The 19140-nt window shown below is 38.4% G+C and overlaps 1 protein-coding gene across 3 annotated transcripts in view; it reads left to right on the forward strand.

Moving 5' to 3' along the window:
* ankrd50l (ankyrin repeat domain 50-like) overlaps positions 1-19140 on the forward strand; it is a 78236-nt gene that overhangs the window by 39753 nt on the left and 19343 nt on the right. For all 3 annotated transcript variants that reach the window (XM_055152589.1, XM_055152574.1, XM_020926994.2), the window contains one exon: positions 3536-4132. In XM_055152589.1, the coding sequence (XP_055008564.1) occupies positions 3702-4132 (431 nt within the window). In that variant the 5' untranslated portion in view covers positions 3536-3701. The remainder of the gene's footprint in view (positions 1-3535; positions 4133-19140) is intronic.

A 19140-nucleotide genomic window follows, 5' to 3' on the forward strand; every position in this document is an offset into this window, starting at 1 on the left:
ACACATCCAGACAGAGAGAACATGCAAATTCTGCACAGAAAGTCCTGGAACCTACTTGTTGTAACGTTCCATTACCAATGAACATATTAAAACATGTTGAAACTACCATCTAATTATGTCCTCTGTTACAGCTCCTACTGTTTCATGGTACAACTTAAAGGGCTCATATTCCGCTGTTGTCTGATCTATGTTATAATGTTGTTTCTTCATCACACACATACCTGGAGTTGTGCAAAACTTTAGGGGACAGGAGTTCTATTTGGATGTACAGAGATTGGGCAAAATTGTCCTTTTGGTGCTCATCAGTGTAGGGACCAGACTCAAATACACAGTTGAAAAATCTGAGGCACTCAAAAAGTACAAAATAATGACAAGCCTTTAATACTAGGGTTGTCCCGATCCGACCAGAACTGCGGACTCGATCCAGACTCGGACGTTATGAGCCAATCAGGTATCGGATAAATAATATACGTATATAACACACAGCACACAACAGTTTTTCTGAGGCGTGGGATTTGCTCAGGGACGTTCAGTTAGCGCGACTATCTGCCCCAGCTCCTGTTGTACTAGCGGAGCACTTAAGCTGGGACTTTTGGGCCGTGCCGTGCTCGGGCGCTGTTACCTGTGGTTCTGTGGCCCATGTTCACACCTGCACGGCCGAGAGCGTCGCCGCACATGCGCATGTTGTGCTGCGAAGCTGGCACTTTTGGCGGAGAGGGTCCGTCCAGCAGCGTGGAGTGTCTATTGAGTGTTGGGACCGATGTTGCGGTGTGCGCTCTGTGGTGGGTTTGTGGATGTGGCGGCGGTGCGGGGGAGTGGCGGCAGCTGGGCTAGTAGGGGCTTCTGTTATCTCGAAATCCAAATAATACAAGATCTTAACAAATAATGGTAAGATCTTGATTTTGAATTTGGATTTCATAGACGAGCCTAAATGTTTAAAATATAATGCGCATACTTCCATATAATATCAAATATACAATCTGTAGATTGTGTAGAGTTTAGTCTCAGGTCTGATCTGATTCTGGTCTGGTTCCTGTTTTGTCCAGTTCATTAAGTTTACTAAGTTACACATTTCAAGACCAGACTGTGGTAAAAGTCAAGATTTTCAACAATGATGATGAATGGTTAGAAAAGTTAATAAAATTAAAGTTTTGGACATTTTATTTTTCACACTAAGTTCAGCCCAAATACTACACATGAAATCAGTACAATCTGATTCCCCCCCATACATCCTTGACCTTATTCTTTGCTCTTAGTTTATTTAACAATGTTTTATGGAAGTATCGGTTCGGGACTCTGTATCGGCAAATACTCAAAATCAAAGAATTCAGACTTGGACTTGAAAATGTGATCGGGACATCCCTGTTTAATACCACATAGCAGATAAAGATAAAATCACCCAAAATCATCCAGACATCAGGACGTTCAGTAATTTGAATGCCCATGTGGTCGTTTTTGCATAGGCCGAACAAAATGCAAACTGAAAAACAGACAGGTTATAAAGACATGTAACCCCCTGTATCCTATGGCCACGCGTTACAAAGAAGCCAACCATGGCATCTGCAAAAGTCTAAAAATCTGTGGAATTGAACATATTAGAGAAACAGTAAGAGGAGGAGATAGACTGAAAAAACGCCTACAGAGAGAGTCCTACTGGATCTACACTCTGAAGACTACCCAGCCTCCAGGACTCAGTGGAGAGCTAGATTTCTCCCCCTTCTTTTAAAACCACAAGCAATCTTTTAAAAATGTGCAATCTAGTCCTATTTTTAACATCTTCTTCTCTATGAAACTGTAAGACCAGCCCTTCTACAAATTATACATGTTGAATCTGTAGCCCTTTTGTATTTTTTGCACTATATATATATATATATATATTTTTTTTTTATGTATTTTTCTATGTACTGGTTGTGTCTTGTATTATATCTTATCTTAAATAGCTTGTACCGTATTTTCCGGGCTATAGGGTGCGCTCTTAAGTAGGGCTGGGCGATATGGATCAAAAAATATATCTCGATATATTTTGCTATATCTCGATATACGATATATATCTCGATATATGTTCAAGAAAAAATAACCCCCTAAAACTGAAAACTGCAAAAACAAATCTGCCAAATTCCACAAGGTCCTTTTTTTTTAAATTGAAATGTAAGAGGTCAACAGTTCATATAGGAACATTTAAGATTACAAAAAACCCTAATTACATAAATAATAATTTAACTGTAAAATAAAAGAAATAATACATATTTTCTTCTTTTCGTTCATAAATAAAACAACTCAACACAAGCTCATCTTTGCATTAACTCTGTTATCCAGACCATAATCATAACCATGAGCTCCTTTAGCAGAAGAAGCTCAGGATGTTCCTTATTTCAATAGATCCATGTTATTATCCAGCAGTGAGGAGCTGAGGTTTAATCCCACAATCCACTGCAGATCAAACCCAACGTTTCCAAACACTATTGTACAAGTGACACTGCAGCAGATTATTAATTAAAATATTCTGCACAAATAAACTTTACAATATATAAAGCATAACGAGTCTAGAGCCACATCAGCCTGTTTGCGATAATAATGTGTTTAATGCAGTTTTGCGCACGTGTGTTTACATTTTACAGAAACGAAACATAAGCGCATGACTCATTTGCATAAACAACGCACTTCTCACGCAGCTCAGCTCGTTTAGCTTCTTTCGGGCTAAAGGACGCGACTCGGTGGAATATGAGGATGTGCTGCTGATGTTCTTGTCCGTAAATGGTGGAAAAGGTTCGTGGTGCTTGAAGTTTTTCACTGGCACCAACTTTCGGCGTTCATGGCGACAGTGAGGAGTGAAGGAGACACGAGCGAACAAAATCTGGGAGGCGGGGACGCGCGGGCGACGACAGAGAAGACAAACAAGCGAAGCGGCGAAATCAGAACTGAATATAAGCATTATATCGATATATACGATATGTCAGAATTCATATCGAGTTTAAAAACTATCTCGATATATTTAAAATATCGATATATCGCCCACCCCTACTCTTAAGCCTCCAACCCTATCAAAAAACAACTCTGCGCCCCGCAATCCAGAGTTCTCTATACACGAATCCACTCGGGTGTCCCAGCACGACTTCAGTAAACTACAAAGCTGCACCACCTGCAGAACACGCAAACACACACGGAGCAAACAGTGACCGCGCACCGAAAAACGCCACACTCATCACGCAGATGAGGAACGGAACGGAGGAACGAACCAAAAAAGCGAGTGCAATTTTTTTCTATTTAATACCTGAAGTTGTGTTTTGTTTCATTCACACATGTTTAACACACAAGCACCCTGCATATTTAAGCTGAGTTCTTATTTTGCGGAGTCTATTTTGTGTAGTACATAGTAACTTTCCATCACAGTACTCACCAACACCGCAAAAAAGTTACATTTGAAAATAAAAGTTGAAAACATTCATGAAATATGTCGCTGTATTTTTGCTTTTCTGAATTCCCATGTTGAAGTTTTGGCTTTAACCTTTCGCTGACCTGTTTTTCCTCTTCACAGCTGCAAGGACTGGACACAACATCCGCTAGAAATCGCCTGATGCAAGAAACTCGAGAACTGACCGCTTGACAAAAACCCCAGCGCTGCCGTGGACTACAGGTGGAGCTGCAACGGATTATGGGAGCTGTAGTTTTTCGCACAAAGCTGTTTTCTTTCCTGCAGCCCAATGACTAACAGCGGTGCTTGCGGCGTTAGCTCGAGCTTACTCAAAGGCAGGCACTTCTACTGTCGAGAATGGGCACTGGAGAAGCTGCTGTGCTGCCTGGACGCTCGGGTAATGACTGGACACTCCCCCGGTGTACTTATAACAGGAAGCCCGGGAGCGGGGAAGACCGCACTATGCACAGAAACAATATGGCCGACGTCGAAAGCGGGGCTCGCGTCGGGGTTGGGGAGAAGGTGCCTAGCGTATCATTTTTGCCACCGAGAGGAGCAGAGCAGTACGATGGCGTGGAGGTTTGTGCTGGCGCTGGTGGAGCAGCTGAGGAACTCGGAGCTCATCGGACCTGGTTACGAGGACATGCTAAACGTGCCAGCTGTGTCGGCCATCTTGGATCCGCTGGCCTGCCGGAAAGACCCGGAAGATGCTTTTAAAAGGTGAGCGAAGTTTAACTGCCTGTAAATTTAATTACAGTGCCTATGACAAGTTAGACTACACATTTTGCAGAAACACAGTTAAGATCATTATATTTAAAGCCCCGTTTACATGTATACAGGTATTTTTAAAAAACAATTAACCAATTAAAAACATTTCTCTTCATTTGTACCCATCTTTTACACGCAAACGGCGAATTCTCCTTTGAAAAAGAATCTTTCTTAACTCTTTCCCCCTTGGACGCCTACTAGGAACAACCCATACTTATATTACTAGGGCTACTCATAGAGCATAGTTGCATAAAAGAAAACGGACTTCCACGAGTGATTATAAATGATTCTCACACTCATGAACTGTTCATCTGTCCATTTATGGATGTTTAAATGTGATTCAGTTCATTTATAGGTATATAACAACTCACCGAAAATGAGAGTTTACCTGGTCAGGTGCAAAATCGAAAACAAAAAACTACATTCAGCATCTGATATCTGCATATTCTGAGTCCTATATTAATAAAAAAAAAAAAAGTAATATATTTGTCAAAGTATTTAAACAGATTTCAAATCACTAGATTCAGTATAGGCAAGTGTTCACCTGTTTTTACCTGTTGTACACCTGTGTGGACTTAATTAGTTTTTTCCATTTAACCTTTTCTACTCATTTAGCTGATTCAACTCGTCGTCAAATCACGTCTTTAGTGATACCGTGGAGATGTCAAAACACGTCATTAAGGATACGAAGGGGGTTGTCAAATGTCGTCTTTGTGGGGGAAAGAGCTAAAACTGTAAAGTGAGATAAACAGAGTTTTAGGAGCTGTCGTGCAAAGTGCAACTGATGTTTGTCTTTTTCTATGAAGATGATCGTGGAAGCATTCAAAGTAGCTGTCACATTTCTTCTGGTGCAAATGTTTTTCATGTGTTTGTATTTGCACACATGCTGAGACAAATGAGGCTTGGAGGTCAGCGATTTTGCCACTTCTCTAACAGATCTGTGAAGAGGCGAGCCGGCTCAGTAATGCATGTTTTTCAAGGTATTTTTGAGTAATACTTAGAACTGTAATGAAATAAATGTTACAGGGTTGAATCTAATCCAGGTGTCGCCCAGAGGCTTGGTGTAATTATAATGGCACTCGATGGAGTATTTATGTGGGTTGATGACATAGCCTAACATTTTTGGAAAAACATTCGCACTTGTTTTCCCAATTTGGCCGTTTTCCAAGTAAAAATTTTAGTTCTTGGTTGGAAACCGTGACATCATACTAAGGAATGTCCTGTTAACTACCAAAACTCCTCTAATGTACACAGAAATGATTATCTGACAAATACAAATAAAGAAACACAAATTGCTTCTTGATTGGTGTAAAACTATAATTTATATTTACAATAGTTATAATCTCACCAAATTAAGTCAAAATTAGAGAATCGCCCACTTTAACCTGGTAACAAGATTGAAGACAAGGAGTTTTTTAAGTTATAATGAATGAAGTTGAATGATTTGGGATGTATTGAAAATGGTTACTACTACTACTACTATTATATATACTACTATTACTTTATGTTGTAACCTCAAGATTTAGGGGCAGAGTTGTCCAAAGAACCAAGAGGATCTGGTTGCAGATCTCCACCCACATGACCCTACTTTCTTCATTATTTGACATTATAAACAAAAATAGTTGTTGCATTAGGTCATTGGTTATTAAAGGTCATTAAAGGTGATAACACTCATTGCAAATCGTTTAAAGCAAGACTTCAAAGACATTTAGACACCAATAGATTCCATTTGCGTGGGAAAATTAGTCATTTACTGTAAAACATGTTGTCTTTGTCGCAATAAAAAAACCTGTGTGGTCAAGATTAGGCACAGGTCTGTAATGGTTAAGGTTAGGAAAAGGGTTTGGGTCTTCAGTGCAAAACAGTGTCACCTTTTGTGATGTTGTGTTGACAACAGCGAGCAGGAAACAGTGCACTTTTTTGGCACGGCTGCTGTTTACTTTATGGACCTGTGGATGGAGGTGAGTCACGTGAGGGTCCTCCTACTGCAGGTCTGTGGGTTGGGTCCTCTGGGTGGACGTCTGCAGCCATATCCCTCTCAAAAGAACTGGTACAGATACTAATTTAGACTAATACTAGTACTGAAACTAGATACTCATTTGATCAAGTATTGATACAGAATAAAAGTGCATAAATATGACTATGTTGAACATTTCCTGAATAGTTTTAGAATAGTCTTGATCTTTCTGGTGCAGGTTACTTGTTTCCGTGGAGATGGAGAGGTTATGACTTTACCTGGAAAACTGCGCTCTAAACAATTCAAAGTAATTATATACAAGATACACAGTACATTTTTAAATCTGTGACAAAATCAGAAAAAAATGTGTCATTGTCAGTGGAGAAACCAGGATTCTGGAGCTTGTATGGTGCAACGTAAAACAATGAATAATAAACTAAGGCATGTATACAAATAAGACCTTATACAGATGTAGATTCTGACTGAATATATGTAAATAAAGTATATTGTATGGACAGACAACAGTGCAAAACTAGCAATGCAAATGGATGAGTATACTGTGACTGTGTAATATTACTGTGACTGTGTACTGTTACTGTGATTGTGTACTGTTACTGTATAAATTGACAGTTTGTTTTTAATCATATTTGGAATATTGAAATCAGTATCAAGAAAGCCTTTTTTTTCAGAGCCCTGAAATACAAAATACCACGTTTTTGTATCATTGTCACAAAACAAAAATGTCAGCTTGAGTTGACATTTTGGAGGAAAACATCTTTGGATAATATAAAATGGTGCCACACTTGTAGTTCATCCAGGGATGCAGATGGTGACCGGAGTGTATAATTACTTAGTGTGTGATCTTAGCAGAATCTTCATGTTTCATTCTTGGGGATGTGGGTCTGGACAGGTGCACAAAACCAGGACATCCTAAATGAGCCTCCTGAGATCTCACACTGACACTGTTGAGTTTGCATTTTACATCAGAGCACAGGAAGCAAGGCATTTTGTTAGATTTAAACATTAAATGTCTCTTTGCTTTTGGGCTTGTCATGGAGACTTGCTTGTTATTCTACGAGTATATAGTACAAGAAGAATTGTAAAGTGTGATGTTTCTTCTATGATTAGACTCAAAGGAAGTGTATGTAGCCTGCGCTCTTACAATTTTAAAAGGAATCACAACTGAACATGAGTTGCCAGTGTCTTAATCTGCAGATAGAGAACATATATAAGTTTTTCTTATTCTCAGTCTGTGGACAAAGCTCCAGAGGCTGCAGTAGCACTGATTAAAGAGCGGGAATTACACTTTTATGGGCTATTAACTGATAGCAGTGTGCATCCTGCTAATGAAACTGCTGCACATCACATTAAGGTTTGTAAAATGGTAGTGTATTGTTTTGTATCTGCTTTTGTATATTTATAGAGAATGGTAGTTCAGTTTTCTTGCCCAGTTAGTGTAGTATTCCTTTTAATGAAACCAGTATAATCTGTGTTTGATTCTTGAATTGAAAACCTCATGTTCTGTAACTAAACACTTTGAAGCATTCTAACTTTTGACAAGGCGACCACTCGTTTGCAGATGATTTTCACGAAAGTATGAGCCATTTTGAGCTAGATTGTGATTTGAAAAGTTCTATTCGAGCTGTCAGAGTCTCACAGGGGAGACAGAGTAGGAATAGCGAAAGTGCTGAAATTCATCCCTGGTGGTGCTTGTGTGTGCACGTTTGAGCTCTGATCGTTCCACAGTTCAACACAAAGTGAAAATGTCAGGTAAGACTTACATTTACATTTGTCAGCAGGGAAAAAGAAATGTTTGTTCGTTGGATATTGGACACTAGAGAAATTCTAATCAATACTAAAACTAGTACCGAAACGAGAATACGAAACGAGAGTGAAAGATCGATGCTAAAGAGTCACATTCACAGAACATAAATGAACCTTTCCTGAAGCTTTACAATGATCTTGAGTTGTACCAGAACAAGTATAAGAGCACATAGACTAGTATATGCCCATGGACCACTATGGAACCTACCTGAACCACTGAGGGAATACATCAGGGGTCTCCAACCTTTTTCCTCCAGTGAGCTACCTTTACAAAACAAAAATGCCTGAGAGATACTAGTTTTAGTGGTCACAAGAAATGTAGTATATAAAAAAGCCACAGCAAGCCTTAGATGACGTTCAGTTAGATTAGGGTGACCAGTCGTCCCTATTTACCTGGGACTGTCCCAGTTTGGGCCCTGTGTCCCCTGTCCCAGCAGATTTATCCAAAACCAGTGATTTGTCCCAGTTTTATACAAGAAATGTCCCAGTTGTCCCTATTTTTGACCAATTTGACACCTGCCAACAGTAAAGAGAACCATAAATTATTGATTTGTTCAGATAAAATACAGAAAAGCTGCTTAAAAATGACCAGAACACAAAGAAAATATTAATGGGCTGAGTCCAGAAACATTTTCATTAATTACACACTTGTTTCACAGTTTTAATATTGTCAACCACCAGTTTTTGATTTTGAAAATGTGGTCACCCTATGTTAGATGCCTATAAAACATAAACCTTTATCCATTTATTAGAGTACAAAGTTAGACATCAAAATGACACATGTACAATGGTCAAATTAATCAGGTTTTACTTATTCAGCACAATAAGTATAATTCAGAAATCCCTTGGCGAGCTACGAGGAAGGTGGTGAAGAGCTACCGGTGTGGTATAGGATTTTGACCCCGGGGTCAACATACCATATAGTATGTTGACCCCCCCTATAGAATATTGACCCCCCCATGAAAATCTATATTTTATTAATACAGAACTTGAATTCTATAAAAAAAACTTTGAATATTAATCTGATATCTGCAAATTAAAACATATTGACATCTTTAAAAGTGTTTTTTGAAGAACTCAGATGCATTTTTTATGTCGATTATAACTTTTGAATGTTAAAAATTGATGTATAATGATTTGGAATCTTGTTAAAATAGACAGGTGATCAATTGAGTAGTTAATAGGGGATACCTACGGCTATAGTAATCTGACCCCCCAATATGTTTATTATAACACAACACGACTAAATTCAAGGTCTTTATCCTTACAAACCATTGCCTAAATTGACGTTATGATTAAGGATTATCTGAACATAGCAAACTAAAACCATAACAATGTAAAATACAATATATAAAGTGACCAGATTGCTATGTATATGCAATTTTAACAATACGTTACATTTACACAAAATACCAAGTCGTTCTCCATCAAAACATTCCTTAAAATACCTTTAAAAGAAAGTGAATATGTAGCAGTATATAATAATAAGTAAATTACATGAGAAATAATGATCACATAAGTAACTACAAACTAAGAAAAAATAAGGGGAGTCAAAATCCTATGGGGGGGTCACTTTACTATAGCAGTATGTTGACCCCGGGGTCAGTATACTGTGGGGGTCAAAATACTACCTCACACCGGTAGCTCCCGAGCTACAGGTTGCAGACCCCTGGAGTACACAGATGTATGAACACATGGTAATATAAAAGAAAGTTCTATGATTTAATGTTGAAAATAACATTCTATTCCTTAGTTTTGAAATTTAGTTTACTGGATGCTAACTTTGAAATTTTTTTTTTTTTTTTAATAAAGCAGCAAATATTCCACTTTGTCCTTGATTACAATTAGAAGCACAACCAATTACAAAATGATGTTGCGAAGGATACAGGCATTTCTTACAGTTTCTCAGAACCCACAAACCCGCTCATCTGATCTTCAGCTGCTCAAGAAAAAATGTTGGTTTGGACTCGTATATCTTAATCAAATTACATAGCAATTTGAATTTGTACATTTCTGAAAGTCTAAAATGATATTGGTGAAATGTTCCGAGCATGTTTTGAAATATTCTTGTTTTCTTTTTGGAGATAGATACTAAGATAAGATGTCTTCAAACAAGTTTTCAAATGCATGTATTGTAGCGCTGTTGTCTTTTAGTTCATTAATCTGTCAAGTGAGTCTTAGTGGACCAGAATCTGGATTAGTCGAAAGTTTATTTAGATTATAAGGATTTGTGTGGAACAACAGCAGAAAGGAGAGTCAGCGAGTGAGTGAGCTGAAGATATTTTGGGTCAGCAGTAGCTCAGTTGGTAGAGCGTTTAGTCCACTGATCTGAAGGTTGGCGGTTTGAATCCTGCACTGGACATAAACATCATTGGTTGAACGGTCAGATCCACTGGCAAGACACTCCATTTACTAGGGATGTAACGATATCCAAATCTCGCAGTACGATATTTTCATGATATACATCTCACTTTACGGTATTTATTCAGATATTTTGTGGAGGCTAAACAAAATTGTGATTATGCTACTTTTTCCTCTTAAAATGCCTTGACAAGACTTAATCCAAAGAACTAAGATGTAAAAATGCTTAGAACTGCTATTTCTTCATGTAGTTTGCACCAAAACGGAGCAAAGGATCATGGTCGATGTAGTTCCCTCTGTTTTTTTAGCTATTGCTGCACCTTAACAATGAATTTAAGCAAAGAAACTTGCGATTTGACATATTGACTTTTCGACGAAACGATATCACAATATTTTGGTTATTGTTACACCCGTACCATTTACCATATTTTTATTCATTTATGTAAAAAGACAGATCAAACTCATGGTTCATAAATTGAATCTGCCTTTATATAAATACACTATATTGAAAAAAGTACTAGGAAACAAATAGTTGTTTCCCCGTGCAGGTGTAGTCTTGTGAGTTCAGTATAGGTCAGATAGAGGTACTTAATAGTTTTGAGAGCTGTTGCCATGTCCCCTTTTTAGTCGACTAATCAATCAGAAGGACATGTCTTTAGTCCAAGAATTATTTTCTGTCTCTCAAATGCCAATTCTATTTGATTTAAATGTCCTACATTACACAGCTTTGACTCATGTGAGCTTTAAACCATGGTATAATGTAGTTAACTCCTCTACAAGGGGGTACTGTCCTATAGTGACCTGCAACATGAACCTGTACTAAACCAGGACTGAACCAGGACTAAAACGGGTCTAAACCAGGACTAAACCAGGACTGAGTGTTGGGACGGACTGGAGGTGCACCCACGTAGACTGCCAGGAGACTGCAGGCGAAAGGACGGGCTCAGAGCTCCGCGTCGTGGGGCTATGTCCAGCCGTCACCTGATCGACCTGATTGTGGACGACCTGCTCTACGGGCTCTGGGTTCTCTCTCTCTCTTTCTCAAGTCCAAGATCAGTCCTGGTGTAGTCCTGGTGTAGTCCTGGTGTAGTCCTGGTGTAGTCCTGGTGTAGTCCTGGTTCAGTCCTGGTTGTCAGTCCTGGTTCAGTCCTGGTTTAGTTCTCCTGGTTCAGTCACAAATCGCGTACCCCCATTTAAAAAATTCCCACTACATCACTGGTAATTAATAATAGTAATACATAGTAATAATCATTTCGATTGCCGTAGCCTGCTACAGATGCAGTTTGTTGCTTTGGCTGGTGCTGTCCAGTCAACAGGTCTGAATACGATGACTTTGCCGTACTCCTACTAGAAGGCCCTGGTGACACCAACTCAAAATCTAATTGGTTGAAGCAACAGTCTCATGGACATTTCTTTTGTGTTGAAGGGCCTGCAGAACAAACTGTGAAGGCCTCAGGCACACTTCTTTGACTTTAACTCTGCCTGGCAACAAGTGATGGCTGAAATGTGATTGGTCAAATGCTTTAATGTGAAAATACATGTCTGGAAGCAGCACAAGCATCGGAAAAGCTCTGAAATGAAATGGACAGACCATGTGGAATTATTTAATAATAATATAATTAACATCAGTCTGTGATTCAGATAGTTTTTTAGGTGAGCAGAGAAGGTCTTGCAGGCCCTGACGCCCCACCACTTTGTTTGAGTAATGCTTTATTATTAATCTGTCTACATCTCCAAAGCTCAAAATGCTCTGTTGCACCCTGTGATGTCATATAGTGGTAGTCTTCAAGTTAACCTTTTACATTTAGTTCATTAGAGACTGGCATTTCCAGGGCTGAAAACATGTACATGATTCTAGTGAAGGTTTATGGACTTTAAAAACACAGTGAAGCACTTTGTATTACATGACATCACAAGGTAGAACAGAGTGTTTTCTGTCTGAGAGAGGAACTCAACCTAAATATGCAGGGTTTGTGTGTTAAACATGTGTGAAGGAAACAAAACACAGCTCCAGATGTTGTGATGAATAAACATTATAACATAGATCGGAAAATGGTGCAATATATGCCCTTTTAAAAGACAGAGAAAATAGTGCAGCTGTGTTTTAAAGTACCGGTGTTTAGATTGTCCCTGCCCTACCTGTTTCTTATGATCTGTAAAATGAGGTAAGCCACAAAGTAAACAAAAGTGAGAGGGTTTAAACTGGCTCCACGGGTTCGGTGTTTGAGTAAATGTGTTTGTGCTTGTTCTTCTGTTTGGACTCATAACATCAGGAGCTGGCAGATACTTCTCGCGGTCTATCGAGAGGATTAGTGATACCCGATATGCACTACAAGTATGTGTGCAATGCAACTACAGGCTCAGCTGAAGTACAACTGGTTGTATTCACTGCTGTTGTTGTTGTTGTAGCAAAGAATGCAACAATACAGTTTTCTCACATAGGACTGCAACCGGGGTGGGCGATATGCCAAAAAAGTCAGATCATGATTTTTTTTTTTTTTTATGAATTCTTTAAATGTCACATCTTTATATTGTCTTGAAGGAGTAGCCAAAGCCATCTGAAAGTTCACATAAAAGGTATTGTATTATTTCATGGTATGGCATATGGGATAATATTAACCTTTATTTGTTCCGCAGTGGAGCTCAACAATGACCTCCCACCCAGTATGTACATTTCTTTTCCCATGGACTCAGAAAATAAAAGTTTCAAAACTTGCTCAGGGCTAATCAGCTCTGTGGTAACTAAAGACCACAAGACCTATAACTTTTTTTAAAATCTGCTTCTGAAACTTTGTAAACCGCTACGTTATAAAGCAGTTCCCTGAATCTTGCGTTTTAAATGTGCTTTTGTGTTATGAATAGCGTTCATCACGTAGCTGGTTAACCTTCATGCCTTAAAGGGACAGTCCGGGATTTTGGACATTGGACCTCATTTCCTAGTGAGCCAGAGTGTTGGAGATGTGTGGCAACACTTTTTTAAATATTCCATCCAGTCCTTGTATTTGCAGAGGTCGCTGGTGCTAGGCTAGTGCATGTCAATGGCCATAGTTTTCCTGCCACTAAAAACAGTCTTACCCACTCCACAAAACACCCGAAGCAAATCTGTTATGTCAGTCTGTTGATGTGAATGTCTGTGTTGATAGAATAATGTTTGAAATAAAACTAACCTTGCATTACATGAATCGTCACATGTTGAGGGACTATTTTCTCATATATCAGTCCGCCGCTGCCAAGTTTTCTATCAGGAAGTACAACTCACTGCTGCTTAGACATAAATCCTTCAAATGCAAGGTTGGTTTTACTTCTAAAATTATTCGATCGACACAGACATTCACATCGACAGTCTGGCATAATAACAGATTTGCTTCAGGTGTTTTGTGGAGTGGGTCAGACTGTTTTTAGTGGCAGGAAAACTATGGCCATTGACATGCACTAGCCTAGCACCAGCGACCTCTGCAAATACAAGGACTGGATGGAATATTTTTAAAAGTGTCTCCACATGTCTCCAACACTCTGGCTCACTAGGAAATAAGGTCCTATGTCTAAAATTCTGGACTGTCTCTTTAAATGGAAATGTTACTTCCAGAACCGGAGCGGGCGTTCACTGTTGGGATCCATGAGGAAATTACAGGTGGATCTACTTTAATTTCCTTTAAACCTTTGGTCTCCTTGGGATAAATATTTGGTATTTTGTAACTTTGGCAACAGCACAGGGGAAGTCTGGAGTTTTACCTATGACACAACAATCCAGACAAAATACAGAATAAGCATTTTTGATGCCTTTGGATTAATGGATTTATGAAACATGCAGCAATTTGGCCCTTTAATGTTAGCAGTGGTTCTGTGGCATTGATTGCTGCTGGTTATTTCATTTTCCAGTTTTTTTGTGCTTGAACCTCATAACATTTACAAACATAAAAATGTTTTATTTCTGGTGATTTCTGAGTATATCATCTGGATAATGGAAAAAAAAAAAATATATATATATATATAAAACGTCTGCTACTTCTCCCACCATAAATCAGATTTCTGTTATGCTGTATTCAGCGTTCAAGGCCTGTCGCAGATTGCATTAACAGGTTTACATCAGCAGTGCTTTTCAAGATCTTTTAGTTCTTTTTCAAAACCTAAATAGACCTAAATCCATGACAACAAACACAACCAAACAACCGGCACTGGTGGCCATTTTCCATTCACAAACACACAATAGGGCTCCATTGTGAAGGAGAATGTGATGTTATTTACAACTGCATCCTTTGAGAGGGAAAGAGGACAAAGAAGAAAAACAGCAGCAACTCTGACGCCCGCACCAGTCAGTGAAGTCACCACTGCACTGAACTCCTACCAGTATGTATACTCTGTAGTAGTAATTGTAATAGTACTTGTAATAAATATATCTGTAGTAGTTGCAGTAGTAGTTAAAGTAATAGTAGTTTCTGAGCAAGGTCACTACTGCACTGAACAATATGTATACTCTGTAGTAGTAGTTGTTGTAATAAATATACTGTTTCTATAGTAGTTGCAATAGTAGTAGTTTTTGACAGGGGTCAGAAAGGTCATTGTAGTATGCAGCAGTAGTTGAAGTAGTAGTAGTTGCAGTAGCAGAGCTTTACAGGGGTCAAGCGAGGTCGCCCAGTGCACAAATGCCTGTGTGACGTAGACCTGCATGTTTACTCTGAGGAAGAGTTTCAAAAAACAAAACAAAAAAACAGTAGGACCATTACCACAGCAATAAACAAAATGTTTCTCCTGAACAGTGAAATGTGCTCAAAACGTGTAAAATAGTGGTTTTAGTAGTAGCAGCAGTAGTAGTAATAGCAGGAAAATTACTACTACTTCTACTTTAGTTTTTAACATGCTTTTATACAGAAGAATCTTAATGAGTTTATAGTAGTTGAAGTAGTAGTAAGTTGCAGTAGTAGTAGTAGCTGAAATAGTAGTAGAAGTAGTAGTTAGTAGTAGTGTAGTAGTAGTTAGTAGTAGTAGTAGTAGTAGTAGTAGTAGTAGTAGTAGTAGTAGTAGTAGTAGTAGTAGTAGTTGTAGTAGTTGTAGTAGTAGTAGTAGTGTAGTAGTAGTAGTAGTTGTTGTAGTAGTGTAGTAGTAGTTGTGTAGTAGTAGTTGTTGTGTAGTAGTAGTAGTTGTTGTTGTTGTGTTGAAGTAGTAGTTGTTGTAGTAGTAGTAATTGTTGAAGTAGTAGTAGTAGTTGTTGTAGTAGTTGTTGTTGTAGTAGTAGTTCTTGTAGTAGTAGTTGTTGTGGAAGTTGTAGTAGTTGTAGTGTTGTTGTAGTAGTAGTTGTTGAAGTTGTTGTTGTAGTAGTAATAGTAGTAGTAATAGTAGTAGTAATAGTAGTTGTTGTAGTAGTAGTAATAGTAGTAGTAGTAGTTTTCCTCCTGTCTGTTTTCTCGGAGCTGGTATGTTCTTAATCTGGAGAGAGATCCCACTGCCCTTGAGTCATACACTACTTCAGGGGAAAAGAAAGGGATGAAGAGGATAGACAGACAAAAGGAGAGAGAAGTGAAGAGCTGAGGAAGTTTCAGGAGCTGAGGAAGTTTCAGGAAATTTCATATTAATTTTTGCAATTCCTGGTTGTAAATATCAAATACAATAAATTAGGACCTGACCGATATATCAATTGTCCGATATTATCAGCGATATGGGCACTTGGAGACATAACACCTATCGGCCTAAATCTTGCCGATACAGGCGGATAGTAAACATGGGCTTGTTATACCTCATTATAAAGCTTCCACTCTATATATTCTGTCCATTTAATCCAACAGTGAGGCGCTGCTTTAAACGCTCTTGTGTCTGATCCACCATACTGACTATAAATAAAAGTGAACTTCAGCCCAGTTTAGGCCAAAAATGAAACAAAACTACTACTTGTTTTTATTAGTTAATTTAAATTATTAAAGTGCAAATCCGGAGACGAGAGGACACGCTGCTGCCAACATGCTGGATTTTTTTTTTTTTTTTTACAGACAATTGTTTTGAGTCTGGATTAAAAGGACAATTATTGGTGCAGACTTGTGATTTGGGAGGAGCCTGTATGAGCATTGAGTGCTGGAAATGTGTTGGTTTTGAAGATACTTGTGGTTCTTTCTCATTGGTTAGATCAGGGGTGTCAAACTCAAATTCACAGAGGCCAAAATTAAAAACTGGGACTAAGTCATGGGCCAAACGAAATATTTATTATTATATTATTATATATATATATATATATATTATTATTTATTAAACATTTCAACAACATCTGCATGTTTTCTCTTCTTTCAAGATATGTAATGTTAAACCTTTTCATATTAAAATACATGTTTAATAACAGTTTTGCTTAAACATTGAATCCAAAACAAGCATAATATAAAATAATAACACAGTTTTAAATAAATAACGTCTCTATGTCTCTATACTGTCTATATAGCCGGCGGGCCAACTCTAATACATATTTGATATGATCTCGCGGGACAAAAATATAATTATATCGTGGGCCAAATTTGCCCCCCGAGCCTGAGTTTTGACATGTCTTGGTTAGTTGCTGTAGCTCCTACACATAAACATCCTGTTTTCTTACCTTGGCCTAGTGTAAAGTGTCTATAGTGTCTGTAAAAAAGTTACTGGACCTGCATTGATATGTAAATGAGCTATGAATAGAGGTGTGAATGATTTGCATTTACACGTATAATTAATTACCGCAGCGTGCATACATTTAGCACTAAAGGCAGCAGTAGTTTACTTACGGTCTTTACTCTGTAGAATGTCATGCAAAAATGCGATTAGGCCGACTTACTGTCTTTAAATATTACGTAAAGAGGCAGAATAACAATAAATTTCGCCTAAACAAACCCAATTTAAAATCCAGTAGAGCCAAATTTAAATTCGGCTATCGGCACCTCCAACTCCATTTTATCAGTATCATATCGGCCACAAAAAAAAATAAAAAAAAATCAGTATCGGTCAGGCCTACAATAAATGTTATACTTGTTTTCATGGTGTGGTGGTGATGTTATTGAAACAAACATTCTTAGCTTGAATCTATCTCTTCTTTCCCGTCTTTTCGCTGTCCCTCTTTTTCAATCTTTTCTCTCACTCTCTGCCTCCTTTTTTCTCTCTCTCCCTCTTTCATCCCTGTCTTCTCACTCTCTTCCCCCACTTTCCTCTCTTTTCTCTCCTCTATTTCTCCCCTTCCTCTTCTCTTTGTCTCTTTGCTCTCTCACTCACTATTCCTCTTCTCTCTCTTTTCTAGTTTCCCTCGCTCGCTTTCTCCCACTCACTCTCTCTTCCTCTTCTTCTCTCTCGTCTCAAGTTCTCCTCCCGCTCCTCTTTCTATTTCCTCTTCTCCCTCATATTCTCTGTCTCTCTTCATCCTCCTCTCCGTTCTCTCTGTTCTCTCCCTCCTTCTCCCCTCTCTTGTCCAGGCACTAAAGGTATTTCTGTACTTTCTGGGTCATCTTGTGAAATATTCAGTAACCATGGCGACGGCTTCAGATCTGAATCGAGTAAATGATTTGGATTCACACCTTTGGCTGGTCTGGACTCTGGAGCAGATGATGTCTCACCCAATCTGCCCATCTGCTTTCAAAGACCATGTGTTTCGTTTCTTATTTATATTTTCTGTTAAGCCAAAGGAGATTCAGTGGAGAAAGGAAATGGCAAAACGTGTTTACTGAAGAAACGGAAAACACAAAATGGATTCTAATGCTTTTACCAACTCAAAAACATCCCTGAAGTTTGTTTGAGTAATCCTGGTTTAACGGTCTGTCTACATGCCCGGTTTTGAGCACAATTCTATTCTTGATTAGGGCTGCAAGATTAATCAATTAACAATTAACAAATCAGAATGGCTGCGATTTTTAGGTACCATAATTTCCTCCACGAACAACAAAATCTGTCTTATTCTGCATAAAACCTGCACTAGCTCTGTAGTTCTGATTTGTACAAACATGTTCTGATTCTGAATTGTGATTTTGTCAATTCTCCTTAACAGGTTTGAAATGTGAACTCTAGGGATGCAACAATAATCAAAATATCGTGATATCGTATCATCAAAGTTCTCATAATAATATCGTGGACCATCACAATATATCGAATTAGAAGTTTCTTTGCTTAAATGAAGAGTTATGGTGCAGCAGTAGCTAAAAAAAAGACAGAGGGAACTACATAGACCATGATCCTTTGCTCCATTTCAGTGTAGAATTCAAGAAGAAAAAACAGTTCTAAGCATTTTTAAGTGTTAGTTCTTTGGATTAAGTCTTGTTAAGGCATTCGCAAAGGAAAAAGTAGCATATTAACAGTTTTGTTTTGCCTCCACAAAATATCACTATAAATATCGTACCATGAGATGTATATCGTGAAAATATCGTACTGAGAGATTTGGATATTGTTACATCCCTCATCGTGAGCCTCCCCACCATATCGTGAGCTTTTCCTTTCCTAGCTTACCGTGAAGTTCATACCGTGGCGATATCGTATCGTGAGACTTGGATATTGTTACACCCCTAGTGAACTCCGAACTGAATCTTATTTTTGAAACATAAAATGCTAATTTAATCACAAGTGCTATGCCGTATTTTCCTCATATTTTTCATTCCTATAGATCATTGTAGTCCAGTTCCCAAAGACTGGGTCGGGGCCCTCAAGTGGATCGCAAGAGATTTTTTTTGGGTCGCCTTGTCACGATTGATCTGCATGTAGGTCTACAATATATATATATACATACATCTCTATCTCTGCACAACCTTGCTCCTCACTCCTTCTCCGTTTGGTCTTGCTTAACTTTGCTGTGAAAAACACTGATTACATTACAGACATGATCGCTCAA

The sequence above is a fragment of the Boleophthalmus pectinirostris genome, unplaced genomic scaffold (genome assembly GCF_026225935.1).
Source record: "Boleophthalmus pectinirostris isolate CB_2022bp ecotype Guang Dong unplaced genomic scaffold, ASM2622593v1 HiC_scaffold_1, whole genome shotgun sequence".
NCBI lineage: Eukaryota > Metazoa > Chordata > Actinopteri > Gobiiformes > Gobiidae > Boleophthalmus > Boleophthalmus pectinirostris.